This window comes from Cupressus sempervirens, chromosome 9 (genome assembly GCF_028749045.1).
Source record: "Cupressus sempervirens isolate cs-2001-9-10 chromosome 9, ASM2874904v1, whole genome shotgun sequence".
Lineage (NCBI taxonomy): Eukaryota > Viridiplantae > Streptophyta > Pinopsida > Cupressales > Cupressaceae > Cupressus > Cupressus sempervirens.
In genome coordinates this window covers 266372987-266398872 of record NC_143126.1, presented here as the reverse complement: position 1 = coordinate 266398872, position 25886 = coordinate 266372987, and the positions used below count along the sequence as shown (strand labels likewise).

Here is a 25886-nt window from a genome sequence, read left to right as displayed (position 1 = left end):
CAATGACAACTACAACTATGCTAGTTGTCATACCCACCACTATGTCAGTTGTCATACCTATCATCATGCCAACTACCATGCTTGGCATACCTACCATTGTGCCAACCACCATGCTTGACATAGTCACCATAGTGCCAATCACTGTCGTGTTAATTTCTATACCTGTCATAATGCCAACCACTACCCCCTAGAGTGGTCACCATGTCAATTTCTATAGCTACCACTATGTCAACTACATTTATGCCAATTGTCATAGTCTCCACCATCTCAATCCCATACCCTCCACTATGTCATCCACCACCATGCTAGTCATCGTATCCATCTTGGTATTAGGCACCACCATGCTAATCGTCAACATGTTTGCCCTACCTACCACCGTGCTAGATGTTAGCATGCAAAGTGTCAATGTGACAGTTGCTAGCCTTCCAACAAATATCATTGCCAATACATCACCCCAACAAGGAAGTGAAGCTACAAGGGTGGTTGACTAGCTAAGGAAGTTTAAAGAAACACCTTCCACCGTATACTTCCATTACTCAGCAACTTAGGCGAAGTGGAGTTTGTACAAGCAAAAGGAGAAGCAGAGGGATAGAGCATGAAGGAGAACAAAAAGTAATAGAAGATGAGCCTTTGTGTATAGAATTGGTGAAGACAACAAAGAGGTTGTCGAGCCCAATGAGCAACTTAGTGAGCATGAGATCGCCATTATCTCTCAACCCACTGCAACTAAGGTCAAGGCCCACATTCTCGTGCCAAAGGATTCAAATGGTTCTTATTGATGAAACTTTTATGCCACTACAACATATAGAATCAAATACTTAGTATTCCAAATGCTCATATGCTAAAGAGTGTAAATAGATTGCGTGATCAAATGAGATAACCCCATGGTTCCTTCTTGTTGGGGAATTTTACTTAACTTTTAATGGTGTGATATGTTGGGTATCACAAAGGGACTTACATAGTTCAATCAATGGATATCAACTATTTCGACCACTTCCAACAAACATACCGCAAAGGGAAAGGGTTTAGATAGTCCATTCTAACCCTATAAAGAAAGAGATGATGAATGTCATTGTGACTCTACTAGACTTAGTTTAGCTATTGACATCAACCAAGCAAGCCTGATCTCCTAAGGTAGATGCAATATTTTCAAACTATCACCATTCATTAGCACCATCCATCGATGCATATCAATGTGCAAGCAATAATCAAAATAAAGCTCATAAGTCATTTGACTATGCAAGGCAAACTTACAATCAGAAAACAGCTAGTGATTTGATCTAAACGAGCTAATAAAAGATGCATCCAGAATATCTTTCATTGAACTAAACACGACTTCTAACCAACATGAAATGAAATCCTAATCTAAGTGAGGAAATGTAGAAACTATGAAGACCAACAATGAATTAGTGATTACTTTAATAGCACTATAGCAACGATTTCTTCAAGTCTCTCTTAACTAATCTAATCTAATGAGCTACAAATGAGAACACCTTGGCCTCTTCTAGTTGTTCAACTGCAATAAAGGACCAAGATCAATCTACATAACCCTAATTAGAGTTTCCAACTACAAACATTTAATGCTAGCCAATTACAAAAATGCACCCTCTTGTGGACCAATAAAAAAATTACATTACTTCTATTGACCAATCAGAAAAGAGGTTAGGTAGAAGCACTAGATGCCCTCCACATGTACATTTGGTATAGTATAATTGGTTGATCTTTAGCACATGCAAACTTGAATTTTCTGATTGGTTGGAAATGGATAGGCACCGCATCGGCATTCTTATCTTGCAAACTTTGTTTCAATTTCACTTCTCCATCTTCAAAATTTGCAAGTCTTCTGATGACCTTGAACTCGGATGACCGTCTTCATTTGAAACCTCAACCTTCAACACCATCTCACTTTCTCCTTGATGAACGACTTGCAACTTGTTGATACTTAAGTCTTCACTTTGAACTCACTTTAAGTCATGCTTAGACCTTCAAAAAACATGCTCACTCGCCATCTTCATGGATTCCAGCTCCCACATTGCATAAACAAGAAGATATTTGCATTAAATTTACAAAATTATGAGCATAAACAATATAAAGCATTCTACCTAGTAGTGATCTAGTCTGTTTGATTGAATTACTTGCATTGAAATTTAAAATGGTCTTGTGATTGCCTTTATATAGGTGTTGGGATTGGGAAGGCATGTCTATTTAGGACTAGGCAAACCTCTTCCATAAGCCATTAAATTTTAAACATAAAATCACTTGCCCTCTTCAATCTGACCAATCATGACTACTGCAACTTCATGATTAGCAAATAATCATATTTCCATTTAACAACATATAAATTCATGAGGCCAGCTTGCAACATCAAATATGGAGGAGAGAATACAAAGGTTTTGAGTGTTCTGATGTTGAAGCCCAAGAGTAGTCAGAATTCCAACCTCACTTGAGCAAATTGAGTCCTGAGGATGTCAAAATTCCAACCTCTCTTGGGCTCAAGTCGAAGGGAGATACTCGATCATGCACTTAAACACTCCCAACTCCATGCTTTCTTCACAAAGACATCTTCACGCGATGGTAAACCTACTACTTGCCGCTGTTTGTATCATGGTGCCCTATCTGCATGGCTTCTCTGATCTGTTCCTGTTCCTTCTGTGCTCGTGTGCCCTCTGTGTTCCATCGTTCAACCTTTTCGACCTTCCTTCTTCGTTTTCTTGTGTTGTACGTTGGCGTTCCTCACTTCTCTCTCGCGACTGGAGATCGGACACAACGGGTTTCTTGTGCTTTTGCGTGCGTTAGATTACTAGCCTAGAGTTCTTGTTTTACGTGGTTTTCATTCCGTCTTGGCCTTCCCTCCTTCCGTTTATGCTAGGTTCTGGTTTTCTTCTCTCATTTTTGGTGGATTCTACTTGTGATTGTTACGAGTGTTCACAGGTTTGTGTTTCAATCGGATTTTCGGACGGATTTTCAGACATCTTGTTCATTACGGGTTGTGTGAATGCGGGATTCTCTTGCAGTGGACGACTACCCCCGATCTTCTTCATTTGTGTTGACTATTGCAAACGACACTAGTTCTGCGATTTTCCATCTTTCCTTCAATGGCCATGGATTTTTCCTGCTTACTGTACAATCTGACTACTCCTACTGGTGGGTTTCGTTGTTCCTCCTGCTAATGAGTGTGAGTCCCCAGTGTTTACTGTGAATCTAGTTGTTCCTACTAGTGGGTTTTTGCTATTAATCCAGCTGGCCTTTGGCTTTTTGTATGGCTCCAAACAATGACTATTGGCGATAATTAACCATCACATACCAACGTTTATGTGATCGTGTTTTGAAGCTTGAGAATTATAACATCTTGCTAAAAGAACAAGTGTTTAAATTGACAGCAGAAATTGCGAACCTCAACTAGTCCACGGAATCGAACACCTTGAATATTCAACATTTTTCAAATACTTTCATCTCTGAAACAGCTAGGTTAAAATCCAACATAGAGGTTGTCATTGAACAGCTAGAAGGGCTAGACAAAATCAAAGAACAACAAACCGAAATGGCAACAATACACTCTTCTCTAATTGCGGAAATGAAACAGAAGGTGAAATCATGGGCTTCACTTTGCACCAATACAGCTACAACTACCCCGAGGTTGAGTATAGACAAGATTGTCCAAGGTAAGATTGATGACAAGCAGGTGCAGCGTGCATGTGAGCTCAACTTGCGTGTTTGTGGTCTTACACCCACTTCCGACCCTGCTATTGCTGGACATTCCTTTCTCTCTGATCAACTTGGTATCTCGAATATTACCTTGGATAGATGCTGGTTTGGTACAGGGGACACCCTTTTCATCAAATTCATCTCTTTTCCTGATAGGTTTTGTGCCCTTAGAGCGAAGAGAAAGTTATTTTCTCTCCCCTCTAAAATTTATCTGGACGAAGATCTTACTAAGGCACAGGTTATAGAACTCAAACATGCTCAGGGAATTGTGCCAGATGCTAGGCGTACTGGGAAATGGGCTGTTATTAGGAATCTTAGAGCAGTGGTTCATGATTCTCCTCCTAGTGGTCAGGTAGAGAGGACAACCTCCAAATTGACATGACAGTCCCGACAGTAGTCTGACAAGAGGAAGCTCCCTTCTCTTCTTGTCAACTAGTGGAATGGTAATAGCTCTTTATGGTCATTACCTGGTCTTTTTCAAGATGCGGTGGGGTCCTCAAATATTTGGCCATTACTAAGACTCATGAGAGCCCTATGCGCCCTCTTCCAGGTTATCTTAGTTATCAGTCGCTGTCAATTTGCAGGGATGAGGTTCGGACTTTTGGTGGGGTTCGCGGATCTAGGGTGTTGCTTGCTTGGTTCAAGATGATATTTTCAATTTCACTTCAATTGTTCACTCTGACACCTATGCCAAATTTATGTGGGTCCAAATTGGTCGGCAGAAATACTAATAGAGATATTTTTATTGTTGTTTGTTATTTTCTTCCGACCTCCTCTCCTTATGCCATTCATGACCCGGAGAATGGAGATCCTTATTGTGATCTTCAGGAGAGTATTTCACAGTTTGAGGCTTTGGGTGATATTATTATTCTTGGAGACTTCAACGCTTGAACCAAGGATCTTCAGATTCCTTTGCATGATCATGGCTCTAATTCAAACTACACTTCTGAGTTAGATCTAACTACTATGGGCCTACAGCGCACCTTAGAGGATGCTTTTGGACTGCTCTCAAGTTATGGCTATCACCTCCTCCAGCTCTGAGTCTTCTAGGTTGTTGATTCTGAACGGTTTATCCTTCCTTCCTGGATCGGACCTCTTTACCTATTGCCCGCACTATGGTGGTGCGAGTGTTGTTGACTATGTCATTTCCTCTCATTCCTTCACTTCTTCCATTCACAATTTCACCATTTCGCATCTCCCCTTAGCTAATCATGCTCTTCTTAGCATTTCTCTTTGTGTTTCACCCCACCCTCAATCCTCTCACTGCCTAGCTGATACTACCTCCCTTCCTACTCGCTTTCATTACCTTGAGAGCGATGGTGAGCTTTTTACTTATCACCTTAGGAGACTTCTAACACCTGCTAGCTTCAATGAGTCGCTTGCAGCCTCTAACATGTTTGATTCGCTTGCCTCTGCCATCTGGGATTCTGCTCTCCTTTCTATCCCCCACCATTCCCCTCCCTCTCTTAGAGCTAAGCATCGGAATACTTGTCCTATGAATAAATGGTTTGATGCTGATTGCAAAGCTTTCCATCGCTCTGTTTGCATCGCCTTTGAGACTCAGTCTCCTACCTTCACCCATCTACACCTTTCATACCTCTATTTTCTTCACCACAAGAAACGTTCTTTTGCCTCCTTTCAATGCAGAACCCTATGCTCCACACTTATTCAAAATCCCCAGATCTTTTGGCATACCCTTTTCCCTCATTGCTCACCCCCGTCCTCCACACTCGACTACCACTCTCTGACCTCCCATATCATTATGCTTTACGACATTCCTGGGCAACCACCTCTCCAATCCACTCCACCTCCTTACTACTGCTTGCTCACCTACTCCAGTATTATTGAGGCCATCAGATATTTGAGATGCAACAGAGCAGCAAACGAAGAGGGTTTCCACGCAGAACTTCTCAAACTTGGTGCTTCGGTTCTTGGATCTTACCTTCCTATACTCTTACACTGAGTTTCCTAAATCCTAGTCTAGACGTGGTTTACCCTATTCACAAGTCTGGGCCTGCTTCTGATCCGGGTAACTATAGAACCATTATGATCGGACATACTTTTGTCAAACTTTATGCCACTACTTTGAAAACCATGTTATCTAGTGAGCTTGATAGAAAAGGTTGTAGAGCTAAAGGGAAGGCTAGTTTTCGAGCAAACTATTAGACTATGGATCATGTTTTCACGCTGCGGGCTATCATTAAGGAGGCTAGACACCGCTCTCAGAAGGTTTATTATTATTTGTGGACTTTTGTAAGGCTTTCGATTATGTTCCTAGGTTGGCCTTATTGCAGTGGCTTCATGAGATTGGGATTTCAGATATGTTGCAGACTACTATTATGAGACTTTATGAGAGGGTAACCAATAGGCGCTGGACTCCAGAGGGCTTTTCTGTTCCGATTTAGGGCACCACCAGAGTGAAGCAGGGTTGTTCTCTTTCTCTTGCACTATTTGGTTTGTATATTGATGAGTTGGAGGATTTCCTTCAAAACTCCTCCCAACCGAGAGATGGGTGTCATTTGCATCAGGCCTTGATCTCCATTCTCCTCTTTGTTGATGATGTGGTTCTCTTAGCCTCTTCTCCCGACAGCTTATAGAGACTCCTTGATGGTCTGGCTTCTTTTTGTGATCAGCGGCAACTTGTGGTCAATTTGTCTAAGACTCGTTATGGTCTTTAACTATTTAAAGACCTCTCATCTTCATTTCTTCTTTCAGGGCCAGGAGGTTGAGATTACTCCCTCTTATATGTATCTCGGTGTGAAGTTCTTAGGGCCGCGCTTCAGCTTGAGACCAGCTATTCAGTCTAGAGTTAGTAAGGGCATGGGTTCCCTGGCTTTGCTAGAAAGACAATGCTTTAGGCATCATTTCCAGGGTATTTTGTCGAAGTTGTCCCTTTTTGACTCCTTGGTTCGTCTGACAACTCTCTATGGTTTGGTTGTTTGGGGGACTTCTCTTATTACTTCTAATTGGGCTTCTATTAAGCGGGTTCAAACGTTGCTATTACAACGTATCATAAGATGTCACAGACTCACCCCCCACAGCATTGTCTTGGCTGAGTTTGGAGCTCATCCTCTCAAACTTGCCGCCATTCTTGACTTGATTTGGTTTCTTCATGAGCTTCGTGGTCTTATGGAGATGAGTGTGGACCGACAGAGATACTCTCATCTGACATACTGTTCTTATATGGAGATTATGAGATCTGACACTTCTACTAGGTCTCGTCGTTGGTACGCCCAAGCCACCTCTTTATTGGGTTCGACCGGGATTGAGATTGATCCTCTTCCTCCTTCACAGTTCTCGTTGGATGCTCCTGCTCATCTTCTCCCCCTCACGCCAAGAGTTGAATGAGCATGTCAGACAGGATATTTATAGACAGTATATTACCACTAACTAGAGTAATACCCCAAAGTTTGCGACCGAGGATGGCCTTCTATGCTAAGCATTTTCTTGAGATTCAGGATGGTATTATTACTCGCCCTGCTTATCTCTATCAGCGCTCGAATCATGCCTTATGCTTTTCTTTAGGTTCTTTCAGAGTTGGTTCTCACAGCCTCGGGGCTCAAACCGACCACCATATGGCTTGGGCTGATCAAAAATGTCAGTTGTGTACTTTGGCAAAGGTGGAGACTAAGATCCACTTCATATTTCGATGTCCTCTTTACTATGAGATCAGAGGGAGATTTTACTACCTTTTTAGAGACTGTTCTTCTCTTTTGATGTTCTTCAGCTATATTGATCAGCGGTGTCTTGCACTTTATGTTCAGGAGGCCACCCATCTTTAAGAGATTACCCTGTAGTCTTTTATACCTCAAGGGCGTACTTCAGATCAGCTCATTACTACCTTTTTCTCTCCCTTGTCTCCTCCACGAGATCTAAAAAGCCCTTCCAGTACTTCTCATCCTAGATCGATCAAACTCTACACCAGTCTCTCCAGGCAACGACAGTCCTACAGCGGTTCTACACAACATCCTAAGACTGTGGATTGTACACGGGCTTACCCCTCTATACTGATTTCTTTGTGACATGGAAGGACCCTTAGTTTTTACCTTGTCTTCTTTCTTGTTTTGTCTCTTGCTTTTGTTTCCTCTCAATCACCGTTTGGTGCTTCTACTTTGGCCGGCTCTTTTGTTTGTATGCTCAGACCCATAAACCGTGTTGGTTTTTCGTGGACATTAATATTATTATCTTATCTTATCTTATCACTCAATTTCAATCAGATTTTCGTCATTTCTTGTAATTTTCAATTCAGAAATGCATTCCACTTTCATCATCTTCAATTTGGTTAATCTCAGAATTCAGTTTCATCCAACATCTAGCACTGATTTCTTGCCTTAAGATGTCATTTCAAAGCTCAGATTTTACCTTGCAGATGGCAACATCTTCCATGCATTTCGGTTTTGTCTTTGAGGCTGGACGAGTATGAGATAACAACTAGGCAAGGAGCCCCAAGGTTCGGAATGTCAACCTCATTCGGGCCCACCCAACTTCAGCCTTCCAATAAATGGCTAAGTGCAAATTACTTTTTCATGTTCAAACTGATTTTCATTTCAATCCATCTTCATCAGCAAATTGACTTCACACTACAGCTATTCGTCATCAGCAAGAAGTTGGTCCTAATCCATTTCATCTTCAGCACTTATTGACCTTCCAATCAGCTGTTTATCCTTTCAATCTTCACCATGCATTGTTCACATCTTTCAAACTCCTTAATGCTCAAATGGTAAGCAAGTCATCCAAAGCACAAGGAAAGGGAGGGGTGTTCAAGTGAAAGCTTTGTCTTGGAGCCCCATGCAGGTTGGAATTCTGACCTTTCTCGGGCTCAATGAGCCTAAAGGAGGTCTGAATTTGGGCTGAAGTCCAAGGGTCAAAAAATTTATAAGCATCAGCTGGCTTCTTGGAGGGCGGAATGTTTCATGTAAGATATAAAATTTAAGTATAAGTGACTGTCAGGATGTTTGAAAGTGGTCTCACATCTCTAGGAGTTATAGTGGAGATTCTAGATTACAGAAAACCCTAAAAAATTCCAGACCCAGTAAAATTTCAAAAATCAGCATGCTTCCATTAGTGCTTTTTTCTGTAACTTCTTCTGACTTTCTAAGATAAATTTGATACTAAAGAAAGGATTTTCAAGAGTTCTAGTTCATTTCATTATGAATCTCTCAACTTCAATTCCACATCCTTAAGTACCTTGACCCAGCTCTCACTCCTATCCTTACTAACTTGACTCCCTAGCAAGACAAAGTTGCTCAAACTAACCTCTTAGATTCCAAGACTTGACAATTACCACAAAACTGACTCCCTGGGACAACTACCCCACTACAAAGCAAAAAGAGGGGCTCCCCATTTGCAATGGCCTGGCGATGGTATGAAAACCTCAAAACAAGTCCCAAGGAGATGAGACCCAACATATGCACATCAGAATTTCAAAACCAAATGCCAATGATGCTTTGGGTACAGTACAAAGATACTTTGTAAGTCCAAAAATATTGCCTTGGTCACTTGAGAGGAAATAAAATTTCCTCAGTAGTTGGATACTGGCTTGGTGCCACTGGTGGTCACCGAGGTGGAGAAGGTTTTGAGGTTTATGCAGGAAGGCTACAGGGATTTCACACAGTGCTTTGGATTTAAAAGGTGGATGGCTACTAAGCTCTTGAGATGCAGGAAGCATAGCATCCAGCATGCACCACTGCAGTGGGTAAACATGGCAGAGTTTATACTGTGCTGCACAATATGGGAACATGTTTCAGGGATACATTTCATCAAATAAAAAAGACAGCCACTTCTTTGGAAAATCCCTAGATTGAGAAGGCATCTGCACTATGCCAAGAAAAAGTGACTCGGCATGCGCTATATGCCTTTATGCACCTCTTAGGAGCATCTTGCATAGCAGGCTAACCTCACCACTTTAGAGGGGGATCACCGCATAGCCCACAAGACCACCCTAGCAGCGAAGGGGGATCAGCTGGAATAGCACAAGGTTGAGTTGGAGAAAACTAGGAAAGACTTGAAAGAAAAACATGCAGATGGTGAAGAGGTCTAGTGGACAAGAACTGGTAGCACTGAGATTATTTGAACAAAGCAAGTGCAAAGTCCCCGACAAAGGCTCTCTACCTCCGAAAACACATCTCTTCCAAATAGCCCACAAGACCACCCTAGCAGCAAAGGGGGATCAGCTGGAATAGCAAAAGACTGAGTTGGAGAAAACTAGGAAAGACTTGATGGAAGCCATGCAGATGGTGAAAAGGTTTGGTGGTTAAGAACTGGTAGCACTGAGATTATCTAAACAAAGCAAGTGCAATGTCCCCGACAGAGGCTCTCTACCTCCGAAAACACATCTCTTCCAACATCCTCTCCTAGTCCAAGGACATCTTTTCACCTTTCTTCCTTGTGATGTTTTTAATGTACATGGTCCCATTTTGTTTTTCATCATCTAGAAGATATATTTTTTTGGCAGGTTGGGGGGGTGGGGGTCAACAATTTTGTCAAGTTTTGCAAATAAACATGTTACTTAAGGAATAATTAGTTAACAGTGTATTACTCATGATTATGTAATAACCCTGTCTGGTTATAGCTTAAACAAAACATCAATTTCTTTCATTAATCAACAATCCAGTATTTTGTCAAACACTTGGCAAGCATTCTCCAATACTAGCATATGATTAAAATTGCTATGGGCTGAACTAATCCACAAACTACAAACTCCCAAGTAGCAATCTTGTTAATTAGCTCCAACTCATTTGCAAAAGTTCTACTGGCTGAATTATGATACTAATTTAGCAATAACCAAAGAACAATTTCCTCGTTTAGTGTCTTTGCACAGTAATAAACTGTAGATTCATTTATTTATATCAATTGAAAACATAGAACCTGTTATAGAGCATCCAATTGAATTCTAAACCAAATTACAGCCTCCAGTGTCTACTACATGAGCCTCACATAGGATAGTGGAGTTCCAAAATCAAATTGCAAACCTCTAGATGTTGAACGCAGCCCCACTTCAGCAAAACATGAGCTCTCAACTTGAAATGCAAGTCACAAAAGTCAATGTGAGTTCTCCCAATACAATTGCAGCATGTCTGAAGATAAACACAAGCCCTAATTGGTGTTTGTTGATCCGTCAAAAGTGATCGCAGGCATGAAAAATAACACCAGATGCTGCTACAGGAGAATATGGCAGCCTTCAAGAATGCACAACAAGCTCTAACCAGTATACACAAGCTAGTAATATATAAACATTACTCCCAGATTTTTTAGAATTGAGCCCAAAATTCTTAACTAACAAACGCTTCTCCCAGCCACAAATGACATAGTAAGGAGATGTCACAATCTCAGATCCAATCCATTATACATCAGCAATGGATGGAAACTCACAACTCAGAATCCCTCACAAGAGATAATCAAAAGATAAATCACAGTAGCAAATTCTCCTTAGACACCGTTGAACAGTAGGAGAATAGCAAATTGTATACTTCAGCACAACTTGCAAGAGTAATTCTCAGAATAACCTTTATACTTCAGCAAGGGCACACAAAATCAAAATTCAGAAAAGCCACAAAGGCAACAAAAGAAAATAAATATTCAAGCATGTTTTTCTCAACAAATGGGCTTGTATTTATAACCTCCAGATTCCTTTTTGTTGTCAAAATGTAACTTCACTCAAAAAGCTTTACCACACAACATTAATTAGAAGCTTCCATTAGATTCTCTCACTTGACTTGGCTTAACTAATTAATAAATGGCACTTTCCACTGATAATTCAACCTTCAACTTCAGTGAAATTATAAAGTTAAATTATAACTTTATAATAAGCCATTTTATTATTATATAATAATTTGGCCACTAAAAATATAATAACTCCCAAAATACTCATCATTTAAATATGTCGTCTGAAATAAGAGTCATGCCTATTATTTCTCTATATGACCAAATGCAATTTCCAAAAATAGAAAAGGTCCATCTCGATCAACATCCAACTTACCACAAATAGTAAATAAACAAAACTAAGCCCAAACAAAGTCCCATTTGAGCCGAACAAAGACCAACCTATAGCTTATTGAACTGTGGAGAAGACAAGACCCTCCCAAGCCAAGCCACTGCCTCAGAAGACCTTCTATCCACAATAATTAGCCTACAAGGATCACAATAATAGGCTAAGCCTTCAAACTTCGATGCTGGCTAAAATGGGGACATTACAAACTAGTTGTGGACAGTTGTTGACAGTTGAAACTCTTAAGTTTAACCAACCACCTTGCACTATATATGTACTTGTGTTCTCTCTGGAGATAGCATTGTCTGGATTGTAAACATTATAATTGAAAATAAAAATCATACTTCTCTACCATGCTATTAAGATAGTTACTTTCTTTCTGGTATACTTGCATAGTATGTTTTAGTATATTGGTTACTCTAATTATCAAATTAGTTCCCTTTGTGAGTAAACAAAACCCAAAAAAAAAATGCATCGATTGCAATTTGTGTGTGCAACACACCACAAGCCTGTACTAACAGCATAGAAACCCCTCTTACATTCAACCAAAAACAACGTGCTCTAGGAAAAGTGGAACATTCATCATTTATTGTGTGCTTGTTTCTCATCAACCATTGAATGTGGTAATTGAGTCAATTTTAATCTACCTACGTCATCTAATGTTTATGATATTGGTGGTGTTGGTGGTCTTCATGGTGACCCATATGACACTAATTACTGACTATATTATTTTCTTATTCAACAATGAATGTCTATCACAACATTCAAGTTTGACAAATCGATACTGAATATTAAATTTGTGATACTTATCACAGTTTTGTTTAGCATATGCATAATATGTAGCATTTTGAATTTAATCACTATTTTTGAGTTGCCAATATATGAATATTTATGATTTTTGTTTTCTTGTACAGATGCACCCAGACCTAGCCTGAAAATGAATTTCCACCATACCAGTGTACCATATCCACAAACATTTACACATTCAAACATTCATCTTCCATAATAATTTTTTACCACTGGGTGATTTGGGAATATGTACTAAAAAGCCAACTAGTATAGCAGGTGAGCAAGCAATAAGTATCATCAGGAATTTTCTCATCTTTGAACGGCTGATGTTCAGAAAAGGAAGTATTTGTACGAAGCCTTAAATTAGGAGGAAAAATCTCCTGTTATAGTCTACCAAGTCCAAACTTGCTCATATAAAGGACCCCACACAAAACACTACTAAAGTTGAACCTTTTCCCAAAAAAAACATAGAATGGTTAAATAAAATGAACTCTTACCAGGCAGAGATAAATGAGCAGAATTCTGGTGAAAACTGGTTAGGTGAAGCACATGGTGGTGGCTGCTCAACAATTGTCTCCAGAAGCTCATAAAAGTTGAGCCACCCTTCCTCTTGTCCAGGAGGTAAGTATGGGAAATGACCAGTAGCACATTCCAACACAACCAGTCCCAAGCTCCAGATATCACTGCTATACCCATATGTACTTCCACTAATCCGTTCTGGCTGATGAGTTTAAAAATAACATTGATTTGCAGTTATTTTTATTAGCATCTTGAAAAGTATGAAATGATGCAGGAAGTCATCAATTATAGTTAAAATGTCATATTTATAGAACTTCAAATTTCAAAATAAGAAAATCTGTTTTTGTAGAATTAATAATTTATGTAAAACTCTGCCCATATAGGATGGTTAAAGGACACACCGACATATAATTGTAGGTACCAACAAATGTATCACGTTGGCCCATAGAATTTGCTAATGTTGCACTGACACCAAAGTCTGTTATCTTCACTTCCCCTTTGTGATTAACCAGCAGGTTTGATGGTTTTATATCCCTGTGTATAATATGTCGATCATGATGCAAGTATATCAAGCCCTTGAGAACCTGTACAAATTTTGATACATATCAAAGGAGGTGACGAAAAATGTCTATTGGAAGCAAGAAACTAATACATCAGAAACTGACCTGCTTGCAAATAACTGCAAGATAAGGCTCCGCAAAAGTTTTGACTTGCTTAATGACATCTGCAAGAGAGCCAGCATCCATATACTCGAGGACTATAGAGATGAAACCATTGTTGTAGAAGGCATCATGACACACTACAACATATTGGCATTGTGAGGCCTGATTTATTTTTAACTCTTGTACGATTTGTTTACGTACAGTCTCTTGAATGTTCATTTGAATGGCCTGCAAACATTAACAGAAACAGTCAAATATTACCTCATTTCCACAGATATATGGATAGAGAAGATCTTACAAAGGATAATTAAAACAATAAAATCTAGAGCTTTTGTGGAGACTGTACTCAAAACAAAGCAAAAAATAATATCTACATACCCCAAACTTTAGATGCAGTACAGGAAAGCTTCAAAAGTGCTCATTTAAAAGCAGTATAAGTGATATAGTATTTTGCATTAAATCCAAATATATGCAACATTCTGAAATAAAAATCCAACCTGCGACTAACCATAGGAATACAGAGACCTTTTCTACTGCTGCCAGCTTGATCTAAGAAGTTGCAGATGTCTGAAGAAACGAAGCTTCAAATGACAGAGAACAAGTGCAAACCAAGATATTCCACAAGAAGTAATTTCAGCCTAAAATGGAGTATAATGCTAGCCAAACATAGGGAACGGGACTTCAAGATCTAAATCATGACACACGTTACACTGCACTCAAACATCAGCCCAGACTGTGTCATACACCCAACAGTTCACAAGGATATGGCGCAGAATTTTTTTAGAGTAATTTGCAATCAACAGAAAGAAGGAAAGTATCGTCCACAATATCTCAACTGAATGGAAACTAGAAAATATGAATGCAACATATCCTATGTAATGTTCCCTTTATAAAATAAATCATTAATCAAACTATTTTTAATGGGTCGATTGATTTAATATATCTTGGACCCATTTTTGTTTTTGTTTCTGTAGTTTGTGTCGTCGTTGGCTACCTTTGTACACCCTCGGAAAGTTTTTCCGATGGGTATTTAAGCACGGCTTGTAGGTAGTCATAGGGTATGCTTTTTTGGATTATTTCTTTGTACTGCGAATTCCAGTTGGGATTCTTTGTTGTCCGCCATTTCGCAAGTGAAAGATCTTCCTTACTTAGCTATTCTAGTTTTGGTGGGATTCAACCCTCACCCTATTCCGTCGCTTGTAATTCTTCACTCAGATTTGGCAAATCGGATCACCATCATATTGCTAATATTAATTGAATGTTTTATGTGTTCACTCTCCTTTTCTTGTTTGAGTTTTCTTGGTTGTATTAAGTGATTTGATCACCATTCAACACCTGACTTCATCCGCACAACATCATTGGACATAGACACCAATACCATACATCGTACGACTCTCGAGAATCCACCATACGGCCCTATTTGCATCCACCGTACGGCCATTTTGCTACTTCTCCCTCCTCCATACTGCCATTGTGCCCTTCCCCACCTACGGCCTTTCCACCGTACGGACTCCACTATCCACCGCACAAGTGACTACATGTCATATGACCTTCCCATCCTTGGTGTACGGCCGGCTGCCATCTCCACTCCATCATTCTGTACAGTCACACAGACACCATACGGCCTCCAGTTGACATCTGTACATCAACTCCAATCTTACCGTACTACCCTCCAGAATCGTAGAGAAAGATTGTTAAGAGTTGTTGTGTGGGTCGGAACACTACAGTGGTATCAGAGCTTCGATCCTGCCAGCCTATGGACAATGAATGAGAGTTTATAGCCGGAAAAGAACAAGAATATATTCCGTTGATAGAATGGTTGCCGAATCGGAACCCACAGCTGCCATACTCGTGGCAATACTGAAAGAACTTGCAAGGAATCAAGCACAGATCAATGATACTCAGCAACTCATGGAAGAGACTCTCAAGAAGTTGGCAAACAATAAAATATTTGGAGAACAAAATAGTCACAGCGCAGATTCGGTGTTGAGTAAAACAAACCCTCATCCAGCACATTCTCGACCTTCCATGTTGTCTTTTCCCCTACGGACGGAGGCACCACACAGAAGGAAACAACCAACCTTTGAAGAGATGCAAGAACAACTGAGAGAAGACTAGAAGAATGTGAATTTTGAGGAAGATATATCCTATAAAGATTACGCAGATCTGAGAATGAGATATTCAGGAGGCAGAAACTGAGGATATTTTAACGATGATCTCAGAAGAAAGTTGAGTAAAGTAAATCTATCTCCATTTGATGGATCTGGCTCCATATCTGCGCAAGTGTGGGTAATGAAGGCCGATACTTACTTCCAGCTAAATCCTATGCCAAAAGTAGAAGCAATTAAATTCGCGGTACTACACTTGGAAGGAGTTGCACATGAATGGTGGCATCATGGCACCATCACACTTGGTCATGATCAAATAAATACTTATGCGGAATTCACTGAGAGATTGATAGATCGATTTGGTGGTAAATATCTGGAACTCAATTTCAAAGATTTGGCACAACTGAGGCAAACTGGATCGGTGAAATAGTACATTGATGTAACAACAGGTTTTTCCACTAACTAATGTCATCAATTATCTATCAGATTTAAACTCCCTATTCTCAAGACATGGAAATCAAGAAAAACAGTTTGAAAATCTTAAAGTTAAATCTAGATTGCTCTTTAATTTTAACAAGTTTAACAATGTCAATTTAATTAATGATACAAGTACACGTACAAGTGTATATATATTTCAACTCATTTTGTTAATGATTGGAGAACATATTGATTAACTTCCAACTCAGCTTAATAATATAAGGAAAATGTATAAATGTTTTCTTATGTGGCTCAAAGCTCACAGAATTCTTCGATATGATTACTTGCTTCCAAACGACTAGTATTTCATAGATAAGTTTAAGGAAATACGACTCTACTTACAAGTTCACAAGATGGAAAGAAATTAAGCAAATTTATTGAAAGGAAACAATATCTCCTTACGTGACTTTCTGTCCTGCGGATAGGTTATTAATACTAGCTAACGCTGCTTGCTACTTCCATGGGAACAGTAATTCGTGAGACAGAGAAGTATTGCTCAGGTAACAAGGCGGATAAACTTCCTCTGATGTATGAATTTGGGTTGTAGAGTCCTAAGAGTTCTGAGACTATGGCAGAGTAAAGAATAGACAGATATCTTTTGGTGTGTCCCGAAAACGACAAGACAATCATATTTAAAGATATTGAAATGGCTTTACGGCTTCCTGCCATTACAAGACTCATGCGTTCTGAATTTCATCGATTGGAAAGATGAAACATTGGAACAAAGGTGAAGATGAAAAGTTTTATTAATATTATTTAATGTTATACTATTGTCTTGGTTAGATTATAATTAAGTATTTACAAGGTGACATTATTGTATTATAAATCCTAATATAATAGTGCCACTTTGCAAATATTTATTTGTGATTTTAATCAAGAGAGTGATATAATATTAAATGATATTATTATTTAATAAAAAACAATAAAGGTAAGAATTTTGTTTTTATTTTAATAATTATATTGTTTTTTTTTAATTTTTAGCTCATGCAATTTTCCACTTAGAAATTTATTGTCAAGCCCTAACAATCTTGCCATGGCAACTTTTTAGATCACACCTGATATTCCTGATAACTAGATCATATGATTATCCCATTTCCGAATGACCTCATTTCGTAATGCTTCCCCTCTTTCTCTTGTCTTTATCCTGTAAACATTTTCAACAATATTCTTGCCAAAATATCAATTCAAGATTCATAATTTGTTAGGGCCCGTTTGGTTGCTGGAATATAAATTAAGCATTGGCATTTGAAATGTTGGCTTTGGGATTCTGGAACTTGGAATCCAGATTATGATTAGGGAATCCAATTTGGGACTGTTTGGTTGACCAAGAATTCATTGTGAGAATACAGATTTCCTCTGTTTGGTTGCACATTGTGGAATTGGAATACTAGCCAAAATAACATGCAAAATATTATCATCCAGCTGTGGCATTATCATCATGCAAAAAAATTCAATACTTATTTGGTTTGTTGAAGTCCAAACATTTTTAACAAGTATAAAAAGATTAAGTCATGTTGGAAGTAAACATTATCATAACGGATGAGGACAAGATTGTACTAATGGATACTAAAACTTTTATGACTCTTGCTCTATAAAAAAAATACCATTGATTATAATTCACATAATTACTAATATGAAATATGTATATTGTTCAAGTCTCGTTGAATGAATCCGAATCACAAGAATTGATGAAATAAGAGTCAGAAACATCCCATTAAAAAATATATATTTGTAGAGATCCAATAAATAATTTGATCATCACAACATTCAAACTCACAGGTGCAAAGTCTAAATGTTTATATTAAAATTTTACGAAATCTTACTTGGAAACACTTTTACGCCAAAAAAAAATCAATAGAGTAGATTGTTTTTGTCCTGCATACAATTCATTTAACTGAGAAACAATGTATGTGAAAAAGTTATTTCACCAAACCTTTTTGCAGTAACTACTGAGGCGGATCAGGCGGAAAAAGCCTGACAAATTACTCAACAGTGGCAAATATATGAGCAAGTAATAGCGGAAAATTTTCACCCCATTTTAAAAAAATAAATTTCAAAAATTAGTGCAAAAAAAAGTGCCCCAAATGGGCATCCGGAAGTCAAACCCAATTAAATATTACTTTAGTTAAAATCCTCATTTTCAAAAAATGGGATTTAAAATGGGAATTAAAACGGGAATTCCAAATAACAAGTATTTTGAAGGAATTTGGAATCCTTGTTTTTGGGGTCAAATGGGGATACAAGATTCCACTTCTCCCCAATTCCAATTCCGATTGTGCCGACCCAAACAATGGATTAGAATTTTTTTAGAATTCCGAATGCCGATTCCATTCTAATTCCAGCTACCAAACGGGCCCCTAAGCAAAATCATCAAATGATCGTTAGGAAATCTCATTACATAATGGCTATAAACAGCTGAAAGTTTTAGGGCAAAAATTTGGGATCTAACATACCCACCCCCTTAGGTTTTTCATCGTCCACGATGAAATAATATCAAAATTTTAAAATAAAGAAATGAAATATTCAGTTTCCAGTTTTTGTAAATAGGTAGGGGTATTTCTGAAAAATATCATGATAATCTTCCCATGTAGCATTATCTTCTGAATACTGGTCCCACTGAACCTTGCACTGTGTTACCTCTCGATTCCATAAGCGCAACTTACGTACCTCAAGTATTCTACGTGGTTTTACCTCTACCACCCCTGGCTCTCATACCTGCAACAATTTCCAATCAATGATGTGCTCATGGTGACTAACAAACTTCTTAAGATAAGACACATGGAAGGCATTATGCATCCTGGCAAGGGCAGGAGGTAAAGCAATCTTGTAGGCCACTGGGTTAACAATCTCCAAAACTTCAAAAGGTCCTACGTATCTGGGGACCAACTTAGCATTCTTCCCAAACTTAATTGTACTCTTCTGAGGCTTGACTCTTAATAACACTTTGTCCCCTACTGAAAATTCTCTAGGTAACCTTTTTGCATCAACATAACTTTTCTGCCCATTGTTTGCTTCTTTCAATCTCTGGGGGATCTAAAATACTTGTTCTTCCATCTCTTGTAGCATTTCTGGCCCAACAATGACCCTGTCCTCTAATCGATTCCAGCTTATTGGGGTTCTGCATTTATGACCATACAAGGCTTCAAAGGGAGCCATTTTGATCGAAGATTGGTATGAGTTATTATATGCAAATTCAATCAAAGGTAAGTATGTTCCCCATTGATATTGTCAATCCATGCAATAAACCCTTAGAAGGTCCTCTAGTGCCTAATTCACTCGTTCTGTCTGACCGTCTGTCTCAGGATGATAAGTTGAACTTATATTCAATTTAGTACCCATGGCTGAAAATAATGTTTGCCAAAATCTAGAAGTTATCCTTGTGTCCCAATCTGAAATGATTTTCTCTGGAACCCTATGTTATTTTAATATTTCTTTTATGAATTTATGGGCTATCTCAGGTGCTCCATCGGATAAATTCCCTAGAATAAAATGTGCAACCTTAGTTAATCTATCAACCACGACCAAAATAGTGTTATGTCGATTCCTAGTCATAGGCAATCTCTGTACAAAGTAGATTGGATATTACTTGCCATTTCCATTCAAGTACCTCATTTGGGTGCAACAATCCTGCTGGGTATCTATGTTCCGCCTTTACTCTCTGACATTCTAAACAACTTGCTACAAATTCAATTATCTCTCTTTTCATTCCCTTCCAAAAGTATAAGGGTTTTATGTCAGATAACATTTTTGTTACCCCCGGATGTCCTGAATATGGAGCTGAATGATACTCTCCTAAAATCAATCTTCGCAACTCAGGATGATTTGGTACATAAATTCTGTGGTGATATCTCAACAGTCCATCATCTTCTAAATTAAAATCTGAATATTTGGGGTGTTGCGGATCTCTAATAAGGGCCATGCTGATTTCTTCATAAAATTTGTCATGCTCTAAATGTTGTAAGATTTGATCCCTCAATTGAAATTTTATTTTAGTCATTGCTGAAATATGTCTTCTTCGGCTTAAAGCATCAGCCACCTATTCTCTTTTCCCTTAATGTGGCTTATATCAAACTCATAATCTGCCAAAAATTCTAACCATCTCTCAACAGTCCATCATCTTCTAAATTAAAATCTGAATATTTGGGGTGTTGCGGATCTCTAATAAGGGCCATGCTGATTTCTTCATAAAATTTGTCATGCTCTAAATGTTGTAAGATTTGATCCCTCAATTGAAATTTTATTTTAGTCATTGCTGAAATATGTCTTCTTCGGCTTAAAGCATCAGCCACCTATTCTCTTTTCCCTTAATGTGGCTTATATCAAACTCATAATCTGCCAAAAATTCTAACCATCTCCTCTGCCTTGCATTCAAATTTTGTTGAGTGAAAATATATTTTAAGCTTTGATGATCGGATTGGAGCTCAAAGGGTTTTCCAATTAGGTAATGTCTCCACATTTGTAAAGCATCTACTATGGCTGCTAATTCCAAGTCATGAGATGCATAATTTTGCTCATAATTTTTCAACTTCCTAGATTCATAGGCAATGACTTGTTCTTCTTGCATTAACACGCCCCCTAATCCTTCACCTGAAGCATCAATGATTACTACAAATGTTTTCTGTGGATCAGGTACCCTTAAAATAGGTGCAGTAGTCAATTTTTCTTTCAGAAACTCAAAAGTTGATTGACATTTTTCTGTCCAAACAAATTTCTTCCCCTTTCTCTAAAGTGATGTGATGGGATAGGCTATTTTTGAGAAGTTCCTGACAAATTCCCTGTAAAATCCAGCTAACCCCATGAAACTCTTGACTTCAGATACATTTCTAGGTATGGGCCAGTCCTCAATTGCTTTAATCTTAGATGAATCTACTGTTATGCCTTGCGCTGAAATTATATGCCCTAAATACTGTATTTCTTTCTGGTAAAAGGCACACTTTGATAATTTTCCATATAACTTATGTTCTCTAAGTCTTTGTAATACTATCTCTAAATCTCTTTGATGTTCTTCTTCATTTTTAGAGTATATAAGAATATCATCTATAAATACCAACACAAATTTGTCCAAACAATCATGAAATATACTATTCATTAGGTTCATGAAGGTTGTTGGGGCATTAGTTAACCCAAATGGTAACACTGTGAACTCATAATGTCCATACCTAGTTCTAAAAGCGGTTTTGTGTATATCTTCTTCCTTAATTTGCAGTTGATGATAACCTGATCTTAAGTCAATTTTTGAAAACACAGTCGCACCCTTCATTTGATCAAAGAGATCATCTATCCTAGGTAATGGGTATCGATTTTTGATAGTGAATTTTTTAAGCATTTTGTAGTCTATGCACAATCTCATGGTTCCATCCTTCTTTCTTACAAATAACACAGGGGCTCCCCATGGTGAGACGCTAGGTCAAATCATCTTCTTATCCAACATATCCTGCAATTGAATCTACAATTCCATTAACTCTGTGGTGGTCATCCTATAAGGGGCTCTGGATACAAGTTCTACTCTCGGTATTAAGTCTATAGGAAAATCAAATTTCCGAGAAGGGGGTAAACCAGGAAGTTCCTCAAGAAATACATCTTGATAGTTCTTCAAGTAAGGATATTTTTCTTCGAATGATTCTTTTAATTTTTGCTTGATTTCTCCATCTTCATAGATATAATCATCCCCGTAAGTGCTTTCTCTTGTATCCTCAACTTTTAGTGCAAATATTTCACAGCCTTTCCTTCCGTATCTCTTAAGTTGCATTGCTGAAATCTGTTGGGCTCTAATTTAATGTTTGATCCCTGATATACTTGTGGGTCTACCTCTGTCATCCACACAATTGATGGTTTTGGCAAGGCAATCTACTTTAGCCTTATGTTCACTAAGCTAATTTATTCCAATGATAATATCATAGGACCCCAATGGAGCTACATATAAATTCAATTCTGTGGAGAAGTTTGGAAAATCAACCTGAGCTTCAAACAGGCATTCCTCTACCTTGGCCCTTGACTGGTTTGCATATTCAACCATCCATGGGTTTGCCATAAAACCAGTTCTTTTTGGAAATCTACTTAACAATCTAGGTGATATAAAACATTCAGTTGCTTCGGTATCAATGAGTATAGTTACAGGGTTTCCATAAATCTTACCCGATGTCTCAATGGGACCTAACTGTTGCTCTGCCTGTCTGTTATCCAAGGTTGCGTGTATTCTTTGCTCAAATACTTACTGTTGTTGTGGCAGAGGTGTGCGTTGTGACTAATTGAGATTAGGCCACTGTCTTCTATAGTGGTTCCCTTTGCAAATATAACAACCCCCCGGTGGTCCTCTTCCTTCATTATTTTTGCCACTTTTGACCACATGAAAATTTCCTTGAATGTTTTTGTTTCCGCTGCTTTTGTTTTCAGATTTATTGTTCTTAAAATCCCTAAATTGTTTTCTTGGTGGTCCAGATTCAGTACCCTCGTAATTCCAATTGGTCTTTCTCTTACTGTCTCGAATAGAATCATCCTTTTTAATCTTATGCTCTTGTCGAACAGCTTTTTCCAAGGCTTCTTCCATGGTTCGCAATGCAAGGACATCTACGGCTCCCCCTATCCTGTTATTCAATACCATAATAAACTTTCTTACTTTTAGGTTGATATCTTGTTGAGAGGGTGGTACGTATTTAAGTAGCCTGGTATATTTCTCCCAGTATCTATGAACTGACAAATCCCCTTGTTTCAAATTCTGAAATTCCATGAGTTTCTGATCAAAGAAAGTTTGAGGCAGCAATCATGTTCTAAATATGTCTACAAATTTTTCCCATGTAATGTCAGTGGATTTAATATTTAGTTCCACCTTGGTGTTTCCCCACCAAGTTGTTGCTTCTCCAATGAATTGATATATACACAAACTGCATTTGAGGTTTCTCAAAAGTTTTGGATCTCGAAGTATTGTTCCATCTCTATCAGCCATGCCTCAGCTTCTTCTCCTGACTCAGTACCAGAGAACTTGGGGGGTTTAATTTTCTTAATATCTGTTGCTAAGTCAGCCACGATTTCCTTTTTCTTTTGTTTATCATCTTGTATTGGGGAGGGAGTTTTATTATGACTTGAGACTTCTGTCTCGACTCTGGGTATGTCTTACATTTCCTCACGATGTTGCTCCATTTGCGCTACCATCTCACTCATTCTTTTCTCCATAGTTTCCAGTTTTAGTTGTGTTTCTTGTAGAATTTGAAGTAGTAATTTGTTAGAAGATTGATGATTCTCACGCACTATCTCTCGATTTTCTGCATTCTCATTGTTACTCATGTTGTATTTCAGGTTTTTCACCTGCTAATTTACACAATTAAAATTTATAGTTTTAGTTCTTCATTGCTCAAAGAAAAATTTTCACTTCTAAAATTTCTCATTATTTGCCAATAACAAGATTTACAACTAAGAAAATTTTGATTCACAAGATTATATCCATTGCTCATTGCTCAACAAAGCAATCTTTTATTACAAGGATAGATTCATTGCTCGACAAAGCAAAATTTTCATTTCCATTGCTCAACAAAGCAATTTTTTTTACAAACTAGATTCATTGCTCAACAAAGCAAAATTTTCATTTCCATTGCTCATCAAAGCAAAAAAAAAAAAATTATTTACAAAATTCCTCTATTGAGGTAGTTTTACATCCATAGAATATATATATATATATATATATTATTATTATTTTTATTTTATTTTTTTAAAATTTATTTTTTCTGCTTTTCAGCTTCTGGTTCTTCCTGGTACATGTCTCGTACCATCCACGATCTATGAAAATGGAGGAGGGAATTGTTATGCTAAGCGTTCTACTCCAAAATTAGTTTATTCTTGTATGCTACCTTCTTGGCAGGGGTCCAGCAAATTCTTTCCTTCTTCATACATTGAATGGCTTGACTCAATGTTTCATCATCTTGAGGCTCGGACCAGCATGAATAATCGTACTTAGTCATATTCTTGATAAGGTAAGGAAAAATAGGATGACATGTTTTCTTGCGAGGTGTTCTTCGTATTAGCATCATGTATTATATATTTTTCAATTTTTAGTAAATTTTAGGAAGGTGATGTGCCCTAGGTTTAGTGTTGAACCCAGCGCTTTGATACCATATGTAACAACAGGTTTTTCCACTAACTAATGTCATCAATTATCTATCAAATTTAAACTCCCTATTCTCAAGACATGGAAATCAAGAAAAACTATTTGAAAATCTAAAAGTTAAATCTACATTGCTCTTTTATTCTAACAAGTTTAACAATGTCAATTTAATTAATATAATTAACTGAAAATAAATCTAAATTAATTATAAATAACTAAAAATGAAAATAAACATCTAACTAGATTTTCGGATAATATTTTTCCCTTTAAGTAAAATAAACTTATAATTTTGAAATGAAAATTACTATACTTTCAAGTGAGAAGAAACTTACTTTTTAGTTGAAAATCTTTCTGATTGGTTGTTCAAGCTCTGACTTTGGTGAGAGGAGAAGCATTATCATAAGCTTAACCTCCCAACCGCGGACCTTTTTACTTATCCCTACAAGTTCTAAGTTAATAGAACGGCCCTCCCTACCCCGAAGTCGAGCACGGCATGTTCATTGATCTACCCATCGGAGTATTTAGGTGGGTTGAGGTCCCAACAGCTATTCAGAAGAATAACTGAAGCATCAGGACAACAACACGATCAATTTGTTGTGGCAAGTATGTCTTTTTATCACCCTGGCCAAGGATTTCATGATGTGGGTTTTTAACCCGATCTCCACCACTCAAGCTTGACAACTAACTTCGAAAGTGGATTTTGCATGAGCTAAAGTTATTAGATTATTTGAAATTGCTTGGTTACTGATTCTTTTTATTCTTGTTTTCTTTAACAGATTCATCTACACCTCCTCACCATTAACAAGCCATCAAGCCAGTGTATCTTTAGTGCCTGAACCATTAATTTCAACATGCATGTACTCACAATATTCTAGTTTTGCAGCCTATGGGTTTCTTCTATATTTGGGATTTGAACTTATCTCAGATTTGGATCATTAATCTTTAAATCAGAAGAATACTTTTCACGAAAAATCTACAGAGTTTTTAATGTGTATATATGGTGATGGAATAATCTTATTTTCAAGAGATTCTACATTATGGCAATTAGTTAATCCTGATAAGTTTATATTAAACCAATACATCATTCAAAGTCAGCTATTTCTTATGAATTAGACATAAGTACAGATACAAGTGTATACATATTTCAACTCGTTTTGTTAATGATTGGAGAACATATTGATTAACTTCCGACTCAGCTTAATAATATAAGGAAAATGTATAAATGTTTTCTTACGTGGCTCAATGCTTACAGAATTCTTCGATATGATTACTTGCTTCGAAACGAATAGTATTTCATTGATAAGTTTAAGGAAATACGACTCTACTTACAAGTTCACAAGATGGAAAGAAAATAAGCAAAATTATTGAAAGGAAACAATATCTCCTTACGTGACTTTCTGTCCTGTGGATAGGTTATTAATACTGGCTAACGTCGCTTGTTGCTTTCACGGGAATAGTAATTCGTGAGACAGAGAAGTATTGCTCAAGTAACAAGGCGGATAAACTTCCTCTGATGTATGAATTTGGGTTGCAGAGTCGTAAGA

At 37.8% G+C, this 25886-nt stretch overlaps 1 protein-coding gene across 2 annotated transcripts in view; it reads right to left on the bottom strand.

The window, feature by feature from the left end:
- LOC149538479 (mitogen-activated protein kinase kinase 1-like) overlaps positions 1-25886 on the bottom strand; it is a 121758-nt gene that overhangs the window by 40256 nt on the left and 55616 nt on the right. Inside the window, exons 5-7 of one of the 2 annotated variants that reach the window (XM_089799810.1) lie at positions 13666-13890; positions 13402-13584; positions 12979-13202 (exon numbers count right to left, since the gene is read on the bottom strand). In XM_089799810.1, coding sequence (XP_089655936.1) covers positions 12979-13202; positions 13402-13584; positions 13666-13890 — 632 coding nt within the window. Of the gene's footprint in view, positions 1-12974; positions 13203-13401; positions 13585-13665; positions 13891-25886 lie in introns of those variants that run through there. The other variant, XM_089799811.1, reaches the window with a different exon arrangement.